The sequence below is a fragment of the Suillus discolor genome, assembly GCF_016758755.1.
Source record: "Suillus discolor strain FC423 chromosome Unknown F5147scaffold_135, whole genome shotgun sequence".
NCBI classification, from domain to species: domain Eukaryota; kingdom Fungi; phylum Basidiomycota; class Agaricomycetes; order Boletales; family Suillaceae; genus Suillus; species Suillus discolor.
In genome coordinates, this window is record NW_024541382.1 from 38,521 (window position 1) to 58,959 (window position 20,439).

Sequence of the window (20,439 nt, forward strand, 5' to 3'; positions counted from 1 at the left end):
TGTCCTACTGTCTCGGTCATTTTTCAGATACTGAGAAACGAGCATTGCGTTTCTGTTCATTTCGATGACGAGCCAATGTAGGACTAGTATACATTCTCATTCTAGCTCTTTCTCCCCTCACGTGTGCTCGCCTGTTACAGCTTTAGGCACGTAGCCTATTCTGAGTCCCCCATCAGCTCTCCTCAAATCCACTGACCATCCCTTCGTCTCGTCCACAGTTGCCTTTAAATCATCGATCCTAAGATTCAGCATCTCAAGAGCATCCAAACCCATAGGCAACCGCTTCGGTATCTTTCCTCCCTGTACGACCTCATACACAGTCCGTGTGAACTTGACCGTATCTCCTTCCAAAACAACATCCTTTAGCATCTGACGCAGCACGGAAGTCGGAAAGGACTCGTCGGCGTATGCTGGGTGCTGCGGTAACAGCGTTGCCCCATCGATTCCTTTTGTGTGGAATGCTCCGGGTTCAATGATGCAGACCTGTTTTCTTGTTGTGAGTACAAGTTTATTGTTAGAGAGAACAACGTGCATTTATGTTCCAGGAAGCCGGCAGCTCTTTTGCGAGACCATCTGAGAACCCCTCCAGCGCTATGCATTAAATCAACCATGAACACTTTCCACTTTTCTCGCATCAAGATTCCTACCATGTTTGCTGCAAACCCATCAGCATCATCTTAAAGAATATTAAATTCAAACCGCACTCACGACGCAGTATAATAACCCATTGCGGGAAGCGCATGAAACCCACCTACCGAACTAACTTGAAGGATTATCCCCCCCTTTCCCACTTCATTCACCTCCCTAAAAAACTTCACAGCAGCACGACTAACATTCGTCGCGCCCCAAAAATTTGTCTCGAAAATCCCACGTGCTTGATCATCCGGTGTGCCTTCGATTTCGCTGAAAAGTCCACATCCGGCATTGTTGAACACTACATCTAGCCGTCCAAACGCCGAACGCGTGCGCGCGAACGCTTCGTCGATATCTTCTTGCTTCGTGACATCGACTTTGAGTACGAGGAGCTTGTCTGCTGAGTATAGAGCTGCGAGGTCGGAAAGGACTTGTGGTTTGCGGAGGGTCGCTACTACGATGTCGCCTTTGCTGAGTGCGTACTCTGTCATACATCTTCCGAATCCTGAGGACGACCCCGTTACTGTGTGTGGTGCTTCGTATCAGTGAAGTTGCTAGTGAATAGAGGAAACACTTGCTGAACCAGACTTTGGGAGAGGCCATTGTAACTTGTCGACGATGTAATGATCCCCCTGCTCTGGCTGTGGCTTTTATGCGTCCTATCGTTCACCAGGGACTTGGCATCAGTCAAATACATTTTTTACGTTCTGTCTATTAATGCGTCCGATAGCTGACAGATCCCTTTGCACAGCTGAACGTACATTTTGGCACTTTCAAAGAACTTCATATAGTCAATACGACGGTAATAACCGTTATCTGCCCAATTTATTACTTGCTGTACTCCGCAAGTCTCGGGATACACATGACTAACGCTTTTCGGAGTTGGGTTTAAGTTCATTACGTTCTGAACCAATAGCGAGGATTCACACTCAGGCCGAACATGAAGATCTGGCAGCAGGAGCACTCCTCTCAGCAGCATTACCGGTCTCAGGTTGCACGTGTCAAAAATCAGTGGAGTCATCGATCCTACCAGAGCGGACAACTTTCAAAGCCATGCCCTGGCCCTGTTATTGGTCTCAGATATGGACAGTTTCAAGCAAAAAGTCTCATCCCTTTTACGAGACTATCCCCAAGACAAAGCCATAGATAGAGTGGTGGCTTCGTGATAGCCATGCTCAGATGCTATTTCCTCCTTTTCAGAAGACGAAGACGAGTCTATTCCAGGTAATGCCAAACTCTACTAATGCAGAAGAAGCGATGCATGCCAAGCTATATACCACAGTTGGCAAGCGCTACAACTTGATGGAGAGGTTGCTTTGCTTGCACTCCAGATACTGAGATGCGAGCATTACATTCTCGTTCTAGCTCTTTCTCCCCTTGCGTGTGCTCACCTGTCACAACAGCAACTTTACTCCCCCATCAGCTCTCCTCAAATCGACTGACCATCCCTTCGTCTCGTCCACAGTCGCCTTTAAATTCTCAATCCTGAGATTCAGCAGCTCAAGCGCATCCAAACCCATAGGCAACCGCTTCGGTATGCTTCCTCCCTGTACGACCTCATACACAGTCCGCGCGAACTTGTCCGCGTCTCCTTCCCAAAGCGCACCCTTTAGCGTCTGACGCATCACAGAAGTCGGAAAGGACTCGTCGGCGTATGCTGGATGCTGCGGTGACACGGTTGCCTCTCCAAGTACGTTTGTGTGAAATGCCCCAGGTTCAATGATACAGATCTGTTTTCTTGTTGTGAGTACAAGTTTATTGTTGGAGAGAACAACGTGCATTTATGTTCCAGGAAGCTGGGAGCTCCTTCGCAAGACCATCTGAGAACCCCTCCAGCGCTGTGCATCAAATCAATCATCAGCACTTTCCATTTTCCTCGCATCGATATCCCTACCATGTTTGCTGCAAACCCATCAGCAATCTTAGAGAACATCAAATTGATGTCGCACTCACGACGCAGCATAATAACTGAACCCAGGAACTGCGTTAAACCCACCAACCGAACTAACTTGAAGGATCATCCCCCCTTTACCCACTTCATTCACCTCCCTAAAAAACTTCACAGCAGCACGACTAACATTCGTCGCGCCCCAAAAATTGGTCTCGAAAAGCTCACGTGCTTTATCATCTGGCGTGCCTTCGATTTCGCTGATAAGTGCATATCCAGCATTGTTAAACACTATGTCCAGCTGTCCAAACGCCGAACGCGTGCGCGCAAATGCTTCGTCGATATCTTCTTGTTTCGTGACATCGACTTTGAGTACGAGGAGTTTGTCTGCTGAGTATCGAGCTGCGAGGTCGGATAGGACTTGTGGTTTGCGGAGGGTTGCTACTACGATGTCGCCTTGGCTGAGTGCGTACTCCGTCATACATCTTCCGAATCCCGAGGATGACCCCGTTACTGTGTGGTGCTTGATATTAGTGAAGCTGCTAGTGAGTAGAAGAAACACTTACTAAACCAGACTTTGGGAGAGGCCATTGTAATTTGTTGGCGATGTAATGATTCTCTTCACTGGCTATGGCTTTTATGTCGTCTTATCATTCACCGGAAACGTCAGTTAAATGATCCGTCCATACTGTTAATGCGTCCGACGAGGCTGACAGATCAACATGCCTTTGTGCAGTTGAACGTACGTCATTTCGGCACGTTCAAAAAACAGTCAGTACTTTGTAATCACCACGTACACGACGTACTACTTATCACTGCATTCCGCCAGTCTCGGGATGTACATAACCAACGCTGTTCAGTCTTAGTGATTATCTGACCAGTGCAAGTTACCAACCATCAAACTGCTGATTTCTCAACTCGTGGGCGAACCTTGGCATTCATATTGTTCAGCAGGAAAACCGTACCGTTGGAGATCCAGTGTCTATAAGATACCATACCTGCGTAGGCTGTGCTCGTGTCTCAGACGAAGTTGAGAATTGCTAGCTCTATAACTGGGTTAGCGGGTCGCAGTCTGAATTATTAAGGAAAAGAGTGACGCAATGGTACAGGGTGATTTAAATCATCTGACGCAGGAGCGAAGCATATAGGTGGAGAGGTGCTCAATCAACATTCAGGAACTCGGTACAAGACAGCATTGGCAAGAGCTTGGACAAGAATTTCTGTGGCACAGCAGAGTATTTGACTTTATTGACGAGTACTCGGACCGAGTCGCTAAAGGGACAATATTTTGTCGTTTATGCGACGAAACCAGTACCCGCATGTACATCGCATGTTTAGACGACCCATGCTACATCGAGCTTGTGCCATGCATTCCGCCGGAACTATTTTTCCACGACGTAGAGTTGCATTACCCCTTGTTTTTTTGAGCTGCACCTGGGAATTGCGTAGGCATTGATCCTGGCCTTGGTTTCGGGAAGGTCGGGATGTAGCTTCGTGAGGAAGAAACGAACAGTCTTATAAAGCCACTCCTGAGACCCTGCATCTGATCATTACATTGCGGGGTTGGAAGAATTATATCGATATGGACCGTTTCAAGTTGGCACGAGGATCGCGCTGTTGGTCTTGCTTGGCTTCACCAAGCTGAGCCAGAGCAGTTGAGAGTGATACAAACAGACAGCGCCTGGACGCACCTGCATGCTAGACATAACTCCATTGAGGCTTTGGAATTATAATTGGAACTTAATGGGCGACGCGTTCGGTGCTGCTTCAGATTCCGTTAACTCCTGAAACTAACATCGCCAAGGCCTCGACTTGTATAGAGTAAGTACATTCATACTTGGGGCAAAACCAGTCCAAGCATTAGTCCAAGCCAAGTTCACGGATCACAAACACCCCAATATTGAAAGAGCGATCGACCTGCCGATGTTCGTGCTATTATAGCACATGACGCCCAAGATTGCAACCTTCGCAACAGGACATACCTGATATATCAAGTGTAGATGAATCGCAATCACGATGTGCGTCGTTCTGTACGAGACACGTGAGAACATCCGTAGGTTCAGGGGAGTGACTAATGATTGAATTCGTTGGTTGAGGGCTGATAATAGATAATGGAGATGATCATATCAAACTCACGCAGCAGTACAACATTACTTGCATCCCTGGATTATGACTAGCATGATCGGAGAGGTGAGGATAGTGTATCCACAGCAGCTGCGCACACTGCATGGGTGACCCTATATACGAGAGCATCCTTGAGCTTGAGCCATAGCAATGATGCAGTCAAAGCTGTAGACTCCTTTCAAGTAGAAAATATCACAATTGTGTCGTGATGTCGGTGCCGAACTGCAATCGAGGCGAGGCGTGTCTACAGGAATACAGCATTCATCGAGGTACAAGGCACACAGCCATGCCGCGTCTGGAAACTAGTGAGGGAGCTGAAACCGACTCAGGACTGCAAGTCTGTCAGCACGCGGTGCAAGTGACACCATATCACAGCTCCGAGTTGACCGTCGCTGCCTACTAGAAGACAGCCCAACTCGGTTGACTCAAGGTCGATATAAACCGGCAGAAGGCGACGATGAAAAGACTCCGTGATGCGGTGGGGGCTAAACCTAGAGTAAATGAAGTGAATTTATGTGACTTTGTAATTTGAATCAGAAATACGAAGAGACAGCCCGGCTGGCGGAGTAGTGAAAGGGTTCTGGCCACGTGCACCAAGTGGGCGTTCAAGCGGAGTTGCAAGATTGATAGCGCCTGCCACAGTGCCGCTCCTTGAGCTCTAGTCCTCCCGCCCTCCCGTTCACCACCTGCTTCTACACTTACCACCTACCAAATTACATCTTTTTTCTTCTGCTTTTTTCTTTTGAACTGATATTTCAGTAGGCAGTACTCCAGCTGCACCCTCCTGCTTTTCAGCATCTGCCACTAACTTCTCGTGCCTGATTCAGAAGTTACTAATATGCTACATGTTACTGCTCTCCTAGAACCTGCACCTGCTGCCCTTTCACTGTTATAACTAATGGAACCATTGAACACCTCGTGCTCTCGTACCGTCTACATGAACCTTCCCACACATTGTGCACCCATGTCTCGTGCCCGACACTTCCCACCCACTCCCCAGTGCTTCTCCGCCTGTCTCACTCGTGATCCAGGTTATGTAAATTTGATGTATTTGTAGATTTCTTCGTACGACTTGAGCGGACAAAATTTAAGAATTTACTGATAAGACCGTACTACGTACTGCTGCGCACCCACCACGATCGTTGAACACACGCTGTTTTAGGATCACCACTGGTTTAAAATTCCGACCGAAGCCCCAGAATGACCCCTATAGTTAGATTTTGAACGTTCTCGATGGGATTGCAAAGCTTGAGCTAGACCACATGAGTAGGAAACCCTGTTGCCGATAGGACATTAAGCGGAGAGAATTTAGTATTGAGTTTCAGACGATGCCAGACGATGTCGACGAAGTTCCAACTGGCAATAAACGCGTAAGCTTGTGACAAAAATAGCTACCGTGTATGTAAAATTGAATAATTAAGGTTTAAGCCACTTAATGTGAGTATATGCCAAGTCGAGTCACCAACATGGTATAATAATATCATCGATACGACGCCTCGCTCCTGGCTTCTGAAAACGTTAATTTTGATTTCCTTGCCAAGTCAAAATATGACATTAAGTCTTGCAGGCTGAGCAGCCTGATCACTCCCTTTGGGACACGTGCTTCCAGTCTGCATTGTGGCGGTTGTAACATTGCAGCTGGACGCTGAGTCAAACATCGGAACCAAATCTAAAAATTCCAACGTAACGTAAGTCTTCTAGGCTTATTTCTTTGCACTAGCCCCACTCTCGGTTTCGCTGATAATCGATAAGCACTGCAGGCAACTCAATTTTCACAACAGCCATGGCCTAGAATGAGCCTACTATCGCGAATACCTAGTATCCGATCACGGAGTTCTCCAGATTGAGCGTGTTGTAGGTGCGCCACTAACCCAAGAAGAAGATTGCATCAACATTGCGGTATTTCTCCCCTTTCGTTCAAGTTCCGTTTTGATTTTACGGAATCGATGGGGCTCCACAGAATGCCCACTGCCGGCCTTACACAACCCGACTATCTGTCCAACTTTGTAAATACCTCGCTGGCGACGAGGACCACCGTTCAATATGTCTGCACCCAGCATAGAACAGACTTTACTCGCTCAATTGACACAGCAAGGCTTTCACATAAGATCCTTTCGGCAACGAAGACTAGGCGCTCATCCGGTACGCATTTTGTCGACATTGACATTGTAACCGCAGCACTGACAAAGTACTCGTTCAGGTTTTTGAAATCTCACTAGCAGGCGGTCAAACCGTCTTGATGTGGTTGAGACCCACCTCTTCTGACATTGAATGGAGTCAACGGCTCTTTGAGAGCGAGACAGCTCTCCTCCGCTGGTTTTCTACACACTCCGCAGTACCCGCGCCACATCTTTTGCATGTCATGCCAAATAGCGCTAGAATCGCTCGGAATGCTTTTGTCACGCAGGGTTTCACAGGTGAACCCATCAAAAACTTATACCCGACGTTGTCTTCACGCGCAAAGGTTTGTCTTTGTATGGTTCATTGCGTTATCCGATCGCTTGAAAATATTCAAAAGGAGCAACTGGTGCGGTCATATGCGGATTTTGCACTCAAGTTGTTCGACATCAATGTCCCACAAACGATCGGCTCTATCTCTGTTACGAGTTCATCGGATGAACTCGTCGTAATACCGCGGATTTACAATGCTAATCACGCCCATACCTCTGAGGTTTTTCCCACTTTGCAAAAATACCTCGAATACCTCTCCACATTGAAGACAAGACGCGCATTCACTTCAGACGCCGGGGATGAGAATAGATTCCGAGCACAAGCATCCATATCACAATTAATTGCGCACCTGCGGGGGCACTTGACTCAACTCGATGAACGGTGTGTTCGTCACATGGTACTGGCACATGACGGACTCGGAGACATGAATTTGATGGTTGATTCCTCCGGCAACATCACTGGTATCTTAGACTGGTGGATGAATTCGACATTGCCTGCTATACTCGCTGCAGAGTATCCCCCTTGGCTCAGATACGATGGAATCAATGACCCTCGATTTGCTGCTCCGAAGAAATCGTGGCTAGAAACACCGGAAGAAAGCGCAAGACTACGAAGAATATACCAGGGGGTATGACTCGCCTTTCATCCTGATGGTTATTTGCTCATACGGCTACCGCGGCAGGCTGTGAAAAACAATGACGTTTACTACACCGCACTAATGCAAGGCACTCAATTACGAGCGGCTGTAGGTTGGGTATTTGACGTCGAAGATGACCCGTGCTGTGCAAGAATGAAACAGTGGACGCTGAGCGCTTTTGGTCCCCAAAGTGGAAGCCCCCAAAATGATAGTCAGTGCATTATTACATAGCTGCTGAGTCTTCTATCAGCTGCAGAGTCTTCTATCAGCTGCACATGGCCCGGACGTATTTCAGATAGTTCTTGTCTTATATTTTCATGTCTTTGTGTATATTGCTTTTCTTGTTTAAAGTTTGATGCGGGCGTTCAGCGAAACTCTGTACACAACCTTTTACTCACACACGCAACGATGATGCGAATAAGCCGTCAAGATGTTGATAACGATCTAACGACCTAGACAGGAACACGTGATACTGCTCTCCGTAATAAATTAAACTGAGCAATTGCCCATTCTAATGGTGGTGAGCATCATGGTGTTCCACGCCCTGGAAATCAAGTACATAGACTGCAAAATTTAAGCACAGATTACACAAGAAACAGCCAAATACTCACCAGAGCCGCATTCAGGGCAACGGCGGTTTTTCTCCTTCTTAACAGTAAACCAATGCAACTCATGGCTTTCGGCTGGCGAACCAGTGCATCCAACAATACGAGACGTGTCCTAGAATAAATTTAGCAAGACGCCACGATACATCGTTACGACGCAAAACATACCAGTGAAAAGACTTTAATCGGGTCTTCAAGAGTACCCACGCGACTCGAGTCAAGAGGCTCCAAGTCGAACGCTTCAACACCATGCATCTCTCCAAGAAGCTGGAAACGTTCCAGACCAGTCGCTTGTTGCTCGTCGGAAGGAATTTCACCGGCCTTAGCACCCTCTCCGAAGAGTGAAGGAAGGGCGGGGCCCGAAAAACGGGGAGTGGTGGTGGAAAGAGCACGGAAAGCGGTGGAGGGGGTTGACCTGCGCGTGCTACGCACGACAGGGCGGACGGCACGAAGGGCAGCGTTGAACATGGTGTGCTATGAAGTTGAGGCCTGGTGCGAGTTGGGAGTGACTTTGAAAGTGTCTGTCACGTGTGACGGCGTGACACGCCCCCGTCTACCTCCGACGACTTGCAAGTTTTTTTTGCTCGAGGCAGAGTACTCAGACAGCACGTGGCTCAGACATTCGAACCTTCTTCTGATTATAATATCTGGCGAAACGTTCAACTTTATGTCTTGGAGTTCTCAGTTACAGTTGAACGCTGAATCGCGTCTTGGAAACGTCCAAAGTAGGACCCACCAACATTAGGCTTAGAACCGTGCTCGATCATACACGTCGAGCACCTCAACATGCCACTACGGCAGCCACGCACATCGGCAGTCTCCCTAGATTCAAAAGCTCGCATACCTGTTTTGCACTGATGCTGACATTCCGTCGGAAGTGTCTGCCGTTTACTCGGTATGTATACAATACCATCCGGCTGGCTCGGATTGCCAGCATTGTATCTCATAATGGGCATCGCGGCGAGCGTCGTAACCTCGGCATCGATGACATCGCATTTCTCATCAATATCCTTCGCCGAAATCCCACCATGTACCTGGATGAGCTACAGCGCGAGTTATGGACGTCGTGATGCGTATCCGTACATACCCTTCTCCGCACCCTGAACAGGCTACAATACAGCCACAAGAGTATCTCTACTTGTGCTCTCGAGCGTCAAGAACGATGTGCAATCATATTGCCGAGATAGCTTCTGACCCGAAAACGGTGACGAAGCTGCGAAAGATGAAGGATACTGATTAATAATCTGTCGATTCAGAAGTTCGAATACTGGAACGAGGTTTGCTTCATTTACAGCTTAGTATGTACAATTTCTTCTATGTGACCTTATACAGTGATATAATAATTGTACTTCGCAAACATAATTGTGAGAAAGTCGATTGGTAATTGGGCGCGGAAACATAAGAAATGACTTCTTTGACCTTCACAGACTTCACTTCCTTGACTTTGGTTTTGCTATTACTTCCTGTCAAACGATCTCCCACAGTCCCCGCTACGGCCGGCGGTTTCACCCAGTCTAATGAGCCATTCACTGGGAAAACAACAAAATACCCGATAGCGTTGACATAGAAGTAGTGGCATGTACAATAAATTTGCTATCATATCGCCTGGGAATGGCAGATGTGTGAATACTCATCGATTAAAGGTGACTGTTTGAGATCAAATCTCGAGGTGGGCAAGGGTTATTGATAGGCAATGCGGGCAGCGGGCTCGCACCTAACCTGATGTAGGCATCATATTGGATATTACTTGTGTGGTCAGCTTTGCCACCTGGATATTAGAGGGAGGTGGGCTGGTTTGCTTCTGAATGATAGATAAAAAGAAGTGTGTGATTAATTTATGGATACAGTTGCGTTTTTTATGGTACTTCCTAGGATTTGTATTCCTCATGGCGGGCCATCTTATGTAGATGATGAATCCCTTCCCTCCTTCCCCACTGAGCACATAATGTTCATTAGCAATCAATATGGCTCCCAGTGTTGAGCGGTGCGATGGTGAATCCAGGTAAAAGCGCTGAAGGACTGGATCAGGATATTCAACGAGCGTATGGCAGAAGCTTACCGTGCCGTGCTGAAACCAGTGCCTTGCCCTCGCCACTATTTGTCGATGTAACAGGGAGTAATCAATTCTGCATGCACCTATCAGCATGTGACTATAAAGAGCAATTTCGATCAAATAGCAGCGCTAGTTCGTACTACATACCCATGAAGAAAATGGCAGTCCAGATTAATTGCAGCCTTGATAGCCAGACTTCGATGTGCCCTTTCCCTGAACAGGTGCCAATCATCAAAAACACACTGATACGCAACTCGGTTGGTGATCAAGGTCAAAGAACCCCGGGCCATCGAAGAAGTTGGGACCATGACTTGAGAGTTGAGTCACGGCTAGTGAGAAGTGTGCGCCGGGTTAGCTAAAGACAACTAGGACAGATGGGCGACTCGATAAGCAGTTACGAGGTTGCTGGCAGTGGTACATGATGGTTCTAATGTCCTAATTGAAGGTTTGCGTCCATTCGTGGTGTTAGATGCTTGAATTTCGTCCATGTCGGGTTTGAGTTTTACGCCTGGCGTCGGGAGTCAGATTATAGTGGAGTTAACATCTCATTTCCGCAGCGAGTGCGACAAATTCTGTCTGACTTCGACGGTTGATGTGACTTCGACACCTGTGGCTACGTCTGACTTTTTTAAGTCAAATTCGGTCCCGGAGGTTATTTCCATAAAAGGTAGGCGTTTACGAACGAATGATGCGCTAGAATTTGTTTCATGCCGAGAATGCAAAATGAACTGACAAGATGCCGTTTTACAAACTTATACATATACCAGTAACATACAGCGAACCAGAGACTAGTGGTGACGCCATCTCCCTCCTTTTCCTTCACGCTCACGCGCGAAACTCGCGTCCCCGCTCCTCATGTCTTCCATCTCACCAGGGTCCACTACGTTAGACATCCTGCGGGCTTACAGCTATCCTCCGCCCCCTTCAAGTTCATCTCCGGACGCGACAGGACCAACCGATAGACCCTCAAGAGATCTTCACTTGTCTCTCCAGGACACAGTTTCTAGATATTCCACTATTTCATGCAGCCCAACTTCAATTCTATTTACTGGGGACAAAGGCTTGTCGAGTGAGACCAACGAATCGCCCTTTCGATGGAATTTATCCTCCCCCGTGGAATCTGTAGGTGGTGAGCCACTGCCTGGTGGCGGAAAGGGGCAGGTATCCGAACCCACAGAACACATCTGGCAGGGCTGGAGAGTCGTCTTATTCGGTTCATGTAAGTGCATCTCGGTTTGCTTGTCCCTTAGTACCCGTGCTAAACTTGACGGTCGTAGGGTTCAACCTTTTATTGTTGTTGATTCCTGTTTCTGTGAGTGACCGCCTTCACACATCCTGTTGGGTTCACTGATTATCGCGCTACTATTCTAAGTGGACACTGAGCTTCGTGCTTGAGAGACACCACAAGGTTATATTCATATGTAAGCTACGTCAAATTCTTCTTGAAGCATGAAATGACTCTTCCAACAGTCAGCATCCTGTCCATGATCCCTCTCGTAAAGGTATGACACACTCTTCCATTGGTCGACTGAATCGAGCGTTCCTTTCTTAGCTTCACGATCTTTCAACTCGTGAGCTGGCCCTTCGTATCGGAGGCACAAAGGCTGGTTTGCTTAATGCGAGTATGGTAAGTCATATTCTATTAACGATTGGATACTCCTCAACCTCTACGTATGCAGAGTAATACGTGAGTTTAAGCTCCTTGGCTATTGATAGCTGTTTGACGCGCATCTCACAAGTGTCGAGATGGTTATTGCAGTAAGCGCTGGACCTGTATGCGTGAGAATCTGCTAATATGTTTTAGATCACCGCCCTCAGGAAGTGTGAACTAAGAGTCGTACAATCTTCGCGTAAGTTCAACGAACATATTTGAGAATTTAATCTGATACTCTCAGTAATCGGTTCGATTTTGAGCAAGCTACGTATGTCGTGCATCTCTCCCTCATCTAATAACGATCCTCATATTTTTAGTCCTTGTTCTAGGAATGTGCTTCTTTGCAGGCGGGCTTCGCTTCTCTGAGCAAGGGTTCGGCCAGAGTGAGGTCACATATGTGATAACAATACCGAGATAGCTAATAGATCTTCCAGCTGCTACACAGATACATTCATCACTCCTGAGTATCAGTGTTGGGGCTCTGCTCCTCCCTGCTGCGTATCATTTTGCAATCAGTGGCGGAAAGGATTCTGGCTCCTTTGAGCAGAAGGATGATATTCTGAAGATGAGCTATGGCGTAAGATTCGTTTTGACTTTACTGAAACTCGCTCTGATCAAATTGTCGTAGGTCTCCATCATACTCATGTTTAGTAAGTCCTGGGCTCATGTGTCCTTCGAGAACCACTTACGATGTATGTGGACAGTCTATGTCGCCTATCTTCTTTTCCAGTTCTGGTCCCACAAGCATCTCTATCAAGATTCCAAACTCAAGAGTAGCAAGCTATCGGTCAAGATACCAGTTCATTCGCGTTATCTAACCGAAATGCTATCTTCATCCACGACCCTGAACGACAAACCTAGTATGCATGATATTCGGAGTTTGACTTCTCGACGTGTTTCAGCGCTGCCCAAATTGCCTTATAAGAACTCGCCGTTGAATTCTGCCTCTGAGATCACGTTGACAGGGAGCAAGGAGCATCTTCCGGAGACCACTAAGCAAGGGGTTACACAGGAGTCTACCAATCAGTCGTCCGAGGGAGTGTCACGGCAAACTACGCAAAGCGAGCACGATCATGTAGATGGCAGCACTGTTGCCCCCTTAAATCCGCCTTGGAGTACATCACCAACGGCATCCGCCGTTGATACCGATCCTATCCGATGTGCTTCACCAGAGCCTATGACTGCCTCTGAAGGTGCGGATCTGCACAGGTCGCCGTCAGCAACGAATAGTTTCAGAGAGCCGCAGCTTAGCTGGATGGTCACCCTTCTGTTATTGACATTGGTTACTATTGTAAGTGATGAATCAGTTCGAATGGGTACCTGTCAGTGACTCCTCTAGACGGTGACTATCACTGCTGAAGATCTCGTGGAATCCATGGACGGAATCTCAACGACAATTAGCAAGCAATGGGTCGGTCTTGTCTTACTTCCTGCAGTCAGCTCTATCGCAGGTATGTACAAGATACTCCTGATTTTGGGGCACTTTGACACATTGGCTATGCAGAATGCGTTACTGCAGTCAATACTTCTGTGAAGGACCAGCTAGATCTGAGCGTGAGCATCGCTGTCGGGTCGTCGATAGTAAGTCTCCTTCACTGTTTCTTGTATCACGATGCTCATGTTAGCATAAGCAAACCACTCTCTTGGTTATTCCGTAAGTGCTCGTCATATTCAACATGCTCTGATACCGAATCCTGGGACAAGGTTTATGATCACTCTTGGATGGATCATGGGCAGGCCACTGGCTTTGCTATTCGACCCGTTTGAGTCTGTGGTAGGTGCTGTTCCAATCCATCAGTCCATCTGTAGCTAAGCAGATATATAGGTTCTTTACGTTGCAGGTATGCTTCGACCTTTCTATGAAATATGCACTCTCTAATCATCTTCATGCAGTGCAAACCATGAGTATCGTGGTTGCGGACGGGAAATCAAATTGGTTAGAGGGTATCATCTTGATCTGTGAGGAGGTTCAGTACTACCCGTGGGCTATCGTACTCAATATTCCCGCAGGCTTGTACGTTATCATAGCCGTTTCCTTCTGGTTCTACCCTGGTGAGGTCAACAGTCATGTGACGCCTTCAGATACTGATCCATCTTCCACAGTTTCCTCGAGCCTCCCAAGCGAACTTGCTGTTTGCATATAACGATGATCGGCCTTTAGAACATTTTCTATCTTGCGTCCTGGGGTTGTATTTACCCTGTAGAGTAGAACGCCCATTCATTCACCTACGGGTGTTGTCCTTCGTTTCACTTTCACATTCTTTACGGAATCGTCATTCATTTACTCCACATCCTACTTCACACACACTGTACGACATCTGAACTATCTTCGACAGTAGAACATTTAATTGATGTACTTTATTTACTACTTGAATATGATTATGCGGTTGTCTTACTATGCTATACCTGGTGCCAGATGGGGCGCCAAGGGCTTACGCTGGCGGCTGAAGCTACCTTTGCACTGCATAATTATTTGAACTCCGAAATGTGCAGCATGTGCAATGCCATGCGTCTTTGTGCCAGGCCGCAGGCGTCGTACCCTAGAACCGTAGGACGTCGGGAACGAAACTACCAGCATGTCTGTCTCGGACGTCAAGCAAGATTTTGGGCCAGAAATATCAATGTCACGTCTACCAGATGAACCCAAATCTCTTCCGTCCAAGTACTTCCTGGGGCATACCGACCCATTAACATGTGTAGCTCTTTTTCCAGACAGCAAAATGATCATTACTGGGTCCTATGACCGTAGGATTCGCCTTTGGGATGTAGGAAGTGGTCAAGCAATAGGAGAACCCCTTCGAGGACACAAGGTTTCAGTCAATGTGATTGCCGTTTCGCCCAATGGGACGATGTTCGTGAGCGGAGGCGGGGACGGCAGAATTTTAATATGGAACGCAACGACGCGTAATTTGGCAACAGCGCCCATTCAAGCACACTCGAACAGGATCAACTCCATTTCCTTCTCTCCCGACAGTGCTACCATCGCCTCCATAGCAGGCACAATAATCAAGATATGGGATGTGGGCACCGCGAAGCTGATCATGGATATCAAGTCCACGACCTCCGAACGCCAAGTTGCGTTCTCTCCTGAAGGTAGCAGAATTGCTTCTGTATCCCACCTAGCTCCAGATCAGCAAATGTTGCGAATTTGGGATGTGAAGACGGGAAAACCAGCAGCAGTCAACCCTATCGCTGGGCATACGGGTGGGCTGTTGTCTGTGGCATGGTTCCCCAATGGACAGCGTCTGGTCACTGCATCGCTCGATAGAACGATCCGTGTCTGGATCTCGGAGACTGGTCGTCAAGAAGGACATTCACTTGGTGGCGATGCGGCCTGGATGGCTGACTACGTCGCTGTCTCTTCTGACGGGAAGCTCATTGCTGCTCTTTGCGGAGATCAATCTATACGACTCTGGAATGCTATTACCCTTGATCAGAAACTCGTGCTCCAGCATGCTGAACCGGTGCTCTGCATGGCTATTTCAGCTGATATCCGTTTTATCGTTGGTGGCTGTGGCGACAAGAAATTGTGTCTATGGAACATCGAAAACATTACGCAGGATGAGCACAACTCAAGACCATTGTCGACCCTTGGGCCGGAGAAGCAAGAAGACGTGAGAAAGCTACCTCTTCATTTATTTGCTGAATACAAACCACCAGCTAGTCGGCACCCGACTCATCACTCCCGGATCAGTCTCCAATGAACCTCATGTACCCAGAGGTACAGAGTGGCCCTGAACAAACTGTGTCGCAGGCCGTAATCACATCCCATGGACCACTCCCTCTGGAGGTAGGATTCAATCAGGCTTCTTTCTCTGTACGCTCGCTAACAGTAGCTTCTCCAGCCTCCTACGACAGCCAAGGAAGATACAGATCCTGTAGCTTCTCCCGCGGAGCACAGCCATTTCCGAAAGTGGTGGAGACAGGCCTTCAATTTCTGGAATGCTGGAAAGCATTTGTCGTCTCAAGTGAATATTTACTTTTTTTGAGACCAAACACGATATTGACAGATTGTATATTTAGCAGAGAATTGCTGAAATCGAGCCGCGCTCCGACGAGATAGAAAATGTAATTACGAACCAAGGCCAAAGTCCTGCTCAGGATATCCTGGACGAGTTCAATCGCTATGTCATGAACGAAATTCCAATTCATCTGATCTATCTTCCGACAATGGAACTCGTCGGACGGAACTTCGTGAAGAATCATTTCCAGGATCGCATCAAGGAGATTACTGAAGATTTGGTAGTCGAAGCTCAGGCACGCTTCGTGCCGCCGTTGACGAGAGAAAAAGTCGTCCCGACTCTTGTCCGGCGCAAAGTCGAATATGGTATTCTCTCCCATCGGTGGCTAGATTCAGGAGAACCTTCATACCAAGATATGATGGAGAGGAAGCTGTCTGGCAGCTCGGGCCCTTCGAATGTCGGATATTTGTTGTCCAACATAACGTCTCGGCCGAAGGACGGTCGTCATACATTGCACACCTCGCACAGTGAGAACAAAGTGCAGAGCCCTGGCTACAAGAAATTGCAAAAGTGTTGCGAAGAGGCCAGACGTCTTGACCTACACTTTCTGTGGTCAGATACATGCTGCATTGACAAGAATAGCAGTGCGGAGCTTGACGAGTCGATCCGGTCAATGTTTCGGTGGTACCGGAATTCGTCCATCTGCATCGCGTATCTCGGGGGGACAACTGTCATTGAAGACTTGAGATTGGAAGAGTGGTTTATGAGAGGATGGACTTTACAAGAACTTCTCGCGCCCAGGAAGATAAAATTCTTCAACAAGGATTGGCAGCGACTGACCGATCAAGACGACGACAAGGAAGAGGATACCCCTCTCATGACGGTCCTGCAAGAAGTTACTGGAATTCCTGAAACAGAACTCATCGATTTCGAACCCACTCCTCACTATATTGATAAGCGGATGACCTGGGCTGCGCAACGAATAACTACGCGGGCAGAAGACGTTGCTTATTCGCTCATGGGAATGTTTGACGTCAGCCTGCAAATCGCATACGGAGAAGGTGGAGAGCGCGCATTTGGGAGGCTCATTGAAGCCATCATGCAAGCTGGCGGATATTCATCGGTGCTCAACTGGGCAGGAGAGCCGGCCAAACATCATGCATCATTTGCTCTTCCCGCATCGCCATTGAGCTATGTGGGACATCCCGACATTGTCTCGATAGGTCGACTTGACATGATGTTGACCAGCAGGGGATTGCGTATTCCGTTGGTCATTGTACCACTTGAGATGGCTAAACCCGAATTTGATGGCCACCCCATCATAAATCCCAAATTTTACTGCACACACCATGGGATTGGCGAGGTCAAGATCGACACCAGAGGTTACAGGTTCAAAGCAATGTTCAGAGAGTATGCACTAGGCATATTCCACTATATCCCTGCAGAGGACTCGCAAAACCCAGGTCTTCCTAAACAAGTGGCAGCTTATCTCCTGGAAAGAAGTGAGGTGAATCCACAGGAAGATATACCGGTTGGACTGTCACGACAGTATCGCTCTTTCGAGGATGGGTGGAGAAGGGTACCCACCGGATTCATTTATGTGGAACTTCCCGGTGTACCTGATTTTGCTTCTTTGTGGTACATTGATCGCACCTGTCTGGAAACCGTTTACTTGTAGGAACTTTTTCGACCATGCGAGCATTATATATAACTTGAACTTAGCTGTATGTACGTGGTACTGTTCTGTGCCTGAACCCCTTTCAAGTCGCGATAAACTCGGACTTTCATAATTACTACCTATTTCATGCTGTGTTGGCAGGCTGTCTTGCACTGCAGTGTTGGGGTACGCCGTAGGGTCGACCCGACTCGACCGTTCTCTAAACTCCCGAATAGGAACTTTTAGAAGAAAGCTTGACCCACAAACACCTTTTAGGGATTAATAATATTGACCCGTTGGAAAGTTTCGGCTTGGCAAACACCCTTGCAATTTTTTCCTCATGATTAAGTCATTCGATCGACCGCGTTCAAAGGAGATTCGTGGTGATTTTTCGTCACAATTAATTGCCATTTTGATTGTCATTTTTGTCCATACAGCTCATAGTCGGACTATGGCACCCTTCGCAACTCATCATGCATCGAGAGTTAAGCTTGCTGGCAGCTGGTGAGTCATGATGAAACGACTCAGAGTAACGCCATGAATCAATGTTTTGCGAGAAAGACACTACATTCGGTCACATGCCTAATGAATCTAGTTCATGACACTAAGTTCACAGCCTTGCGCATTGCGCAGCGAACGCAGACAGACTAGTGCCTTCATAGTTCAATGTAATCCCGGGGGCAGTGGGCAGGCATGCGGCACTTACAATGACCTTGGTCGTTGGCGGCAGTTTGACAGCTCCAACTTAGTTCAACTTCAAGTTGTCATTGAGGGTCATTCTCGACTAGAATCATGATAACTTTGCCTGAGGCTTCACTTTTAGCGTTGTTCCTAGAGACTTTGTTCTACGGTGCGTCACTGACCTCTGGATGAAGTTATAACATTTAATTTCTTTCCTTATGTAGGCGTGTTCTTCACTTTTTACTGCTTGGCCCTGGTCATACTGCTTAAGAAACGTGGTATTCAACGGGACCTCCTTCTCCCGGTAGCAACCTTGCTGCTCTGCATTGCAACGGGTGTAAGTGTAATGACAACCTTTGGGAAAACAGCTCAACAGTGTCGTAGCATCTAATCATCAATTTCGTTCGAGCACTAGAGGCGTTCGTATTCAAAGTGGATACAATCGGCGCAGATGCCTACTACTCCAACCTCGCTTCACCGTTAGGACTCGCAAAAACCGCACTTTACGTTACGCAGCCCACTGTCGCTGATAGTGTCCTTGTGAGTTTCTTCAATTGCCATATCGTTCTCCCTTGAATATGGCAGTAGATTTGGCGATGTTATATGCTCAACAATAGAAGCCTCTTGGTCGGCATTCCTGGTTGTATTGTGCTGTTGGCCAATGGAGGTAAACATCTCGTCGAAAGATATTATTCAGAGACTGCCTCATTCCATGACATTTCGCAGCGATTGGGTATTACATTGTCTGGTCCCTTTCTCAAGCCATCGCAGGGTCGACTGCTCTCACCACCATTCCTGGGTTAATCATAACTTTCTATACATTGACCATGCTTATCAGTATCGTTTGCACTAGTACGTCTATTTTATGGCTAATCTGCAGGCTCATGACGAGTAGGATATGACAGCTTTAATTTCCTGGCGCATCTGGCGCAGTCGCCAGTCCATCCCAGGCGGCCCCGTTGATCTTTTACCCGTGCTGATCGTCATCATTGAAGGCGGCGCTATATATGCTACCAGTGTTCTTGCACTCCTTCTGGCATTCTTGACAGGATCAAAGGGCGAATACCCCGCGATGGATATTGCCTCTCCTGTTGTGGTGAGTTTACTTGGCTTAAACGCAACTGTTTATAAGACTTTTCTTTAGGGAATCGTATTCTGCCTCATCATCCTGCAAGTCCACTTTCATGTAGGTAACAACCCCCAACCCGACAGCCCACCAAAGCCCTTTACCATTCTCTTTGGAGAGCGAGGAGAGCAGAATGTGAGCCATAGCATGGAACCGATGATTGAAGAGACGGAGGTCATTCAGTTGACGTGATGCGCAGCCGACGACTCTCAGGAGATGAATGTTAATTGTTTTCGAAGTTGAACCAATTTCTGCTTTTCTGTGCGTTTACTAATATCCATATATTGTATTCTACTGCGAACCAGTCCATACCTGTCACCTCGCTGTACATCACGGACACAATCTGCAGCCGCAACATTAACCCCACTGATGCTACTAGTACGTGAACATTCTACCCGCGAAAGTTTGAACCCCAAGTTTGAACTAGAGTCTACTAGTCTATCGCCACTCCGACATATGACAGGCACCAATGACGCCACCGGTTGCTATCTTGTCCGGATGACACGATCCAATTGTTGCTAACTTTGCGACTGGCGGCGTTCAAAGCCATGAAGTCGTTCTTCCGTATGCTGCCATGCCAGGCCACCGCTGGCCCGAATTCGACAGCAATCTGCAATTCTCAAATAGCCAGGCGCTCAGCGCTCAAGAACATGATGACCGTTATGATTTCGAAAACTATCCAAACGATTTTACTCAACCAGAGGCTCAAGGTTTCGTATCATATACATCTAATATATCAAGGACGCGGTTGATCCTGCAGAAGAAATTCGCATTGGCTCCATGTGCATGCTCCACATGCACTCCCAATCGCTCAAGCGCTCGCTACTCATGTGCGCTCGGCGGTCTCCTATTTGTGTGCGTTCTTCGCTTATCTCCGTGTCTCTAATCCTCCTTTTGCAATTTAGTATTGCCTGCCTCGCATCACTTTTTCTTTTAATACAGCGCGTTCGAGTTGGACCGTAAATCGC

At 47.5% G+C, this 20,439-nt stretch overlaps 7 protein-coding genes across 7 annotated transcripts; 4 read left to right on the forward strand and 3 right to left on the reverse strand.

The window, feature by feature from the left end:
- Nucleotides 1-24: 24 nt before the first annotated feature.
- Nucleotides 25-1,124, reverse strand: F5147DRAFT_728116 (uncharacterized protein; the record flags this gene model as incomplete). The annotated part of the gene is made up of 5 exons (XM_041439304.1): nt 25-46; nt 91-461; nt 529-591; nt 725-782; nt 834-1,124. 4 exons carry the CDS (start codon nt 1,122-1,124, stop codon nt 118-120), a joined length of 756 nt encoding a protein of 251 aa, XP_041285126.1. The 3' UTR covers nt 25-46; nt 91-117.
- Nucleotides 1,125-1,832: 708 nt separating this feature from the next.
- On the reverse strand, nt 1,833-3,112 carry F5147DRAFT_841478 (uncharacterized protein; the record flags this gene model as incomplete). The annotated part of the gene is made up of 5 exons (XM_041444381.1): nt 1,833-2,363; nt 2,413-2,471; nt 2,528-2,535; nt 2,587-3,034; nt 3,088-3,112. The coding sequence occupies 5 exons, from the start codon at nt 3,110-3,112 to the stop codon at nt 2,028-2,030; spliced, it is 876 nt and encodes a 291-aa protein (XP_041285127.1). The 3' UTR covers nt 1,833-2,027.
- Nucleotides 3,113-6,884: 3,772 nt separating this feature from the next.
- F5147DRAFT_588243 (uncharacterized protein) lies at nt 6,885-7,964 on the forward strand (the record flags this gene model as incomplete). Its single annotated transcript, XM_041432074.1, has 3 exons — nt 6,885-7,109; nt 7,164-7,724; nt 7,779-7,964. 3 exons carry the CDS (start codon nt 6,885-6,887, stop codon nt 7,962-7,964), a joined length of 972 nt encoding a protein of 323 aa, XP_041285128.1.
- A 140-nt stretch (nt 7,965-8,104) lies between these two features.
- Nucleotides 8,105-8,904, reverse strand: F5147DRAFT_68477 (cytochrome c oxidase polypeptide IV). Its single transcript, XM_041436627.1, has 3 exons — nt 8,507-8,904; nt 8,345-8,453; nt 8,105-8,297 (listed from the first exon to the last, which is right to left on the reverse strand). The coding sequence occupies exons 1-3, from the start codon at nt 8,804-8,806 to the stop codon at nt 8,245-8,247; spliced, it is 462 nt and encodes a 153-aa protein (XP_041285129.1). The 5' UTR covers nt 8,807-8,904; the 3' UTR covers nt 8,105-8,244.
- A 2,177-nt stretch (nt 8,905-11,081) lies between these two features.
- On the forward strand, nt 11,082-14,443 carry F5147DRAFT_728133 (Sodium/calcium exchanger protein-domain-containing protein). Its single transcript, XM_041439305.1, has 21 exons — nt 11,082-11,610; nt 11,669-11,703; nt 11,764-11,812; nt 11,862-11,893; nt 11,944-12,018; nt 12,071-12,078; nt 12,131-12,149; nt 12,196-12,241; nt 12,287-12,313; nt 12,363-12,428; nt 12,480-12,622; nt 12,674-12,695; nt 12,750-13,336; nt 13,385-13,496; nt 13,550-13,626; nt 13,677-13,699; nt 13,750-13,819; nt 13,871-13,886; nt 13,939-14,004; nt 14,056-14,097; nt 14,149-14,443. The coding sequence occupies exons 1-21, from the start codon at nt 11,247-11,249 to the stop codon at nt 14,187-14,189; spliced, it is 1,920 nt and encodes a 639-aa protein (XP_041285130.1). The 5' UTR covers nt 11,082-11,246; the 3' UTR covers nt 14,190-14,443.
- A 104-nt stretch (nt 14,444-14,547) lies between these two features.
- F5147DRAFT_621264 (WD40-repeat-containing domain protein) lies at nt 14,548-17,925 on the forward strand. The gene is made up of 4 exons (XM_041432623.1): nt 14,548-15,659; nt 15,710-15,835; nt 15,891-16,013; nt 16,069-17,925. The coding sequence occupies exons 1-4, from the start codon at nt 14,622-14,624 to the stop codon at nt 17,683-17,685; spliced, it is 2,904 nt and encodes a 967-aa protein (XP_041285131.1). The 5' UTR covers nt 14,548-14,621; the 3' UTR covers nt 17,686-17,925.
- Nucleotides 17,926-18,456: 531 nt separating this feature from the next.
- F5147DRAFT_588220 (uncharacterized protein) lies at nt 18,457-19,663 on the forward strand (the record flags this gene model as incomplete). The annotated part of the gene is made up of 7 exons (XM_041432072.1): nt 18,457-18,514; nt 18,570-18,682; nt 18,730-18,885; nt 18,934-19,012; nt 19,072-19,197; nt 19,251-19,441; nt 19,490-19,663. 7 exons carry the CDS (start codon nt 18,457-18,459, stop codon nt 19,661-19,663), a joined length of 897 nt encoding a protein of 298 aa, XP_041285132.1.
- Nucleotides 19,664-20,439: the final 776 nt, after the last annotated feature.

Bases quoted from the DNA above. Each gene is read 5' to 3' on its own strand.
- F5147DRAFT_68477 (XM_041436627.1), bottom strand. From the start codon at position 8,806: ATGTTCAACGCTGCCCTTCGTGCCGTCCGCCCTGTCGTGCGTAGCACG. The intron at 8,454-8,506 runs GTATGTTTTGCG...AATTTATTCTAG, and splicing joins CGATTAAAGTCTTTTCACTG to GACACGTCTCGTATTGTTGG. The intron at 8,298-8,344 runs GTGAGTATTTGG...TAAATTTTGCAG, and splicing joins TTGCCCTGAATGCGGCTCTG to TCTATGTACTTGATTTCCAG.
- F5147DRAFT_728133 (XM_041439305.1), top strand. From the start codon at position 11,247: ATGTCTTCCATCTCACCAGGGTCCACTACGTTAGACATCCTGCGGGCT. The intron at 12,314-12,362 runs GTATGTCGTGCA...TCATATTTTTAG, and splicing joins TTCGATTTTGAGCAAGCTAC to TCCTTGTTCTAGGAATGTGC. The intron at 12,696-12,749 runs GTAAGTCCTGGG...GTATGTGGACAG, and splicing joins CTCCATCATACTCATGTTTA to TCTATGTCGCCTATCTTCTT.
- F5147DRAFT_621264 (XM_041432623.1), top strand. From the start codon at position 14,622: ATGTCTGTCTCGGACGTCAAGCAAGATTTTGGGCCAGAAATATCAATG. The intron at 15,836-15,890 runs GTAGGATTCAAT...TAGCTTCTCCAG, and splicing joins ATGGACCACTCCCTCTGGAG to CCTCCTACGACAGCCAAGGA. The intron at 16,014-16,068 runs GTGAATATTTAC...TTGTATATTTAG, and splicing joins GAAAGCATTTGTCGTCTCAA to CAGAGAATTGCTGAAATCGA.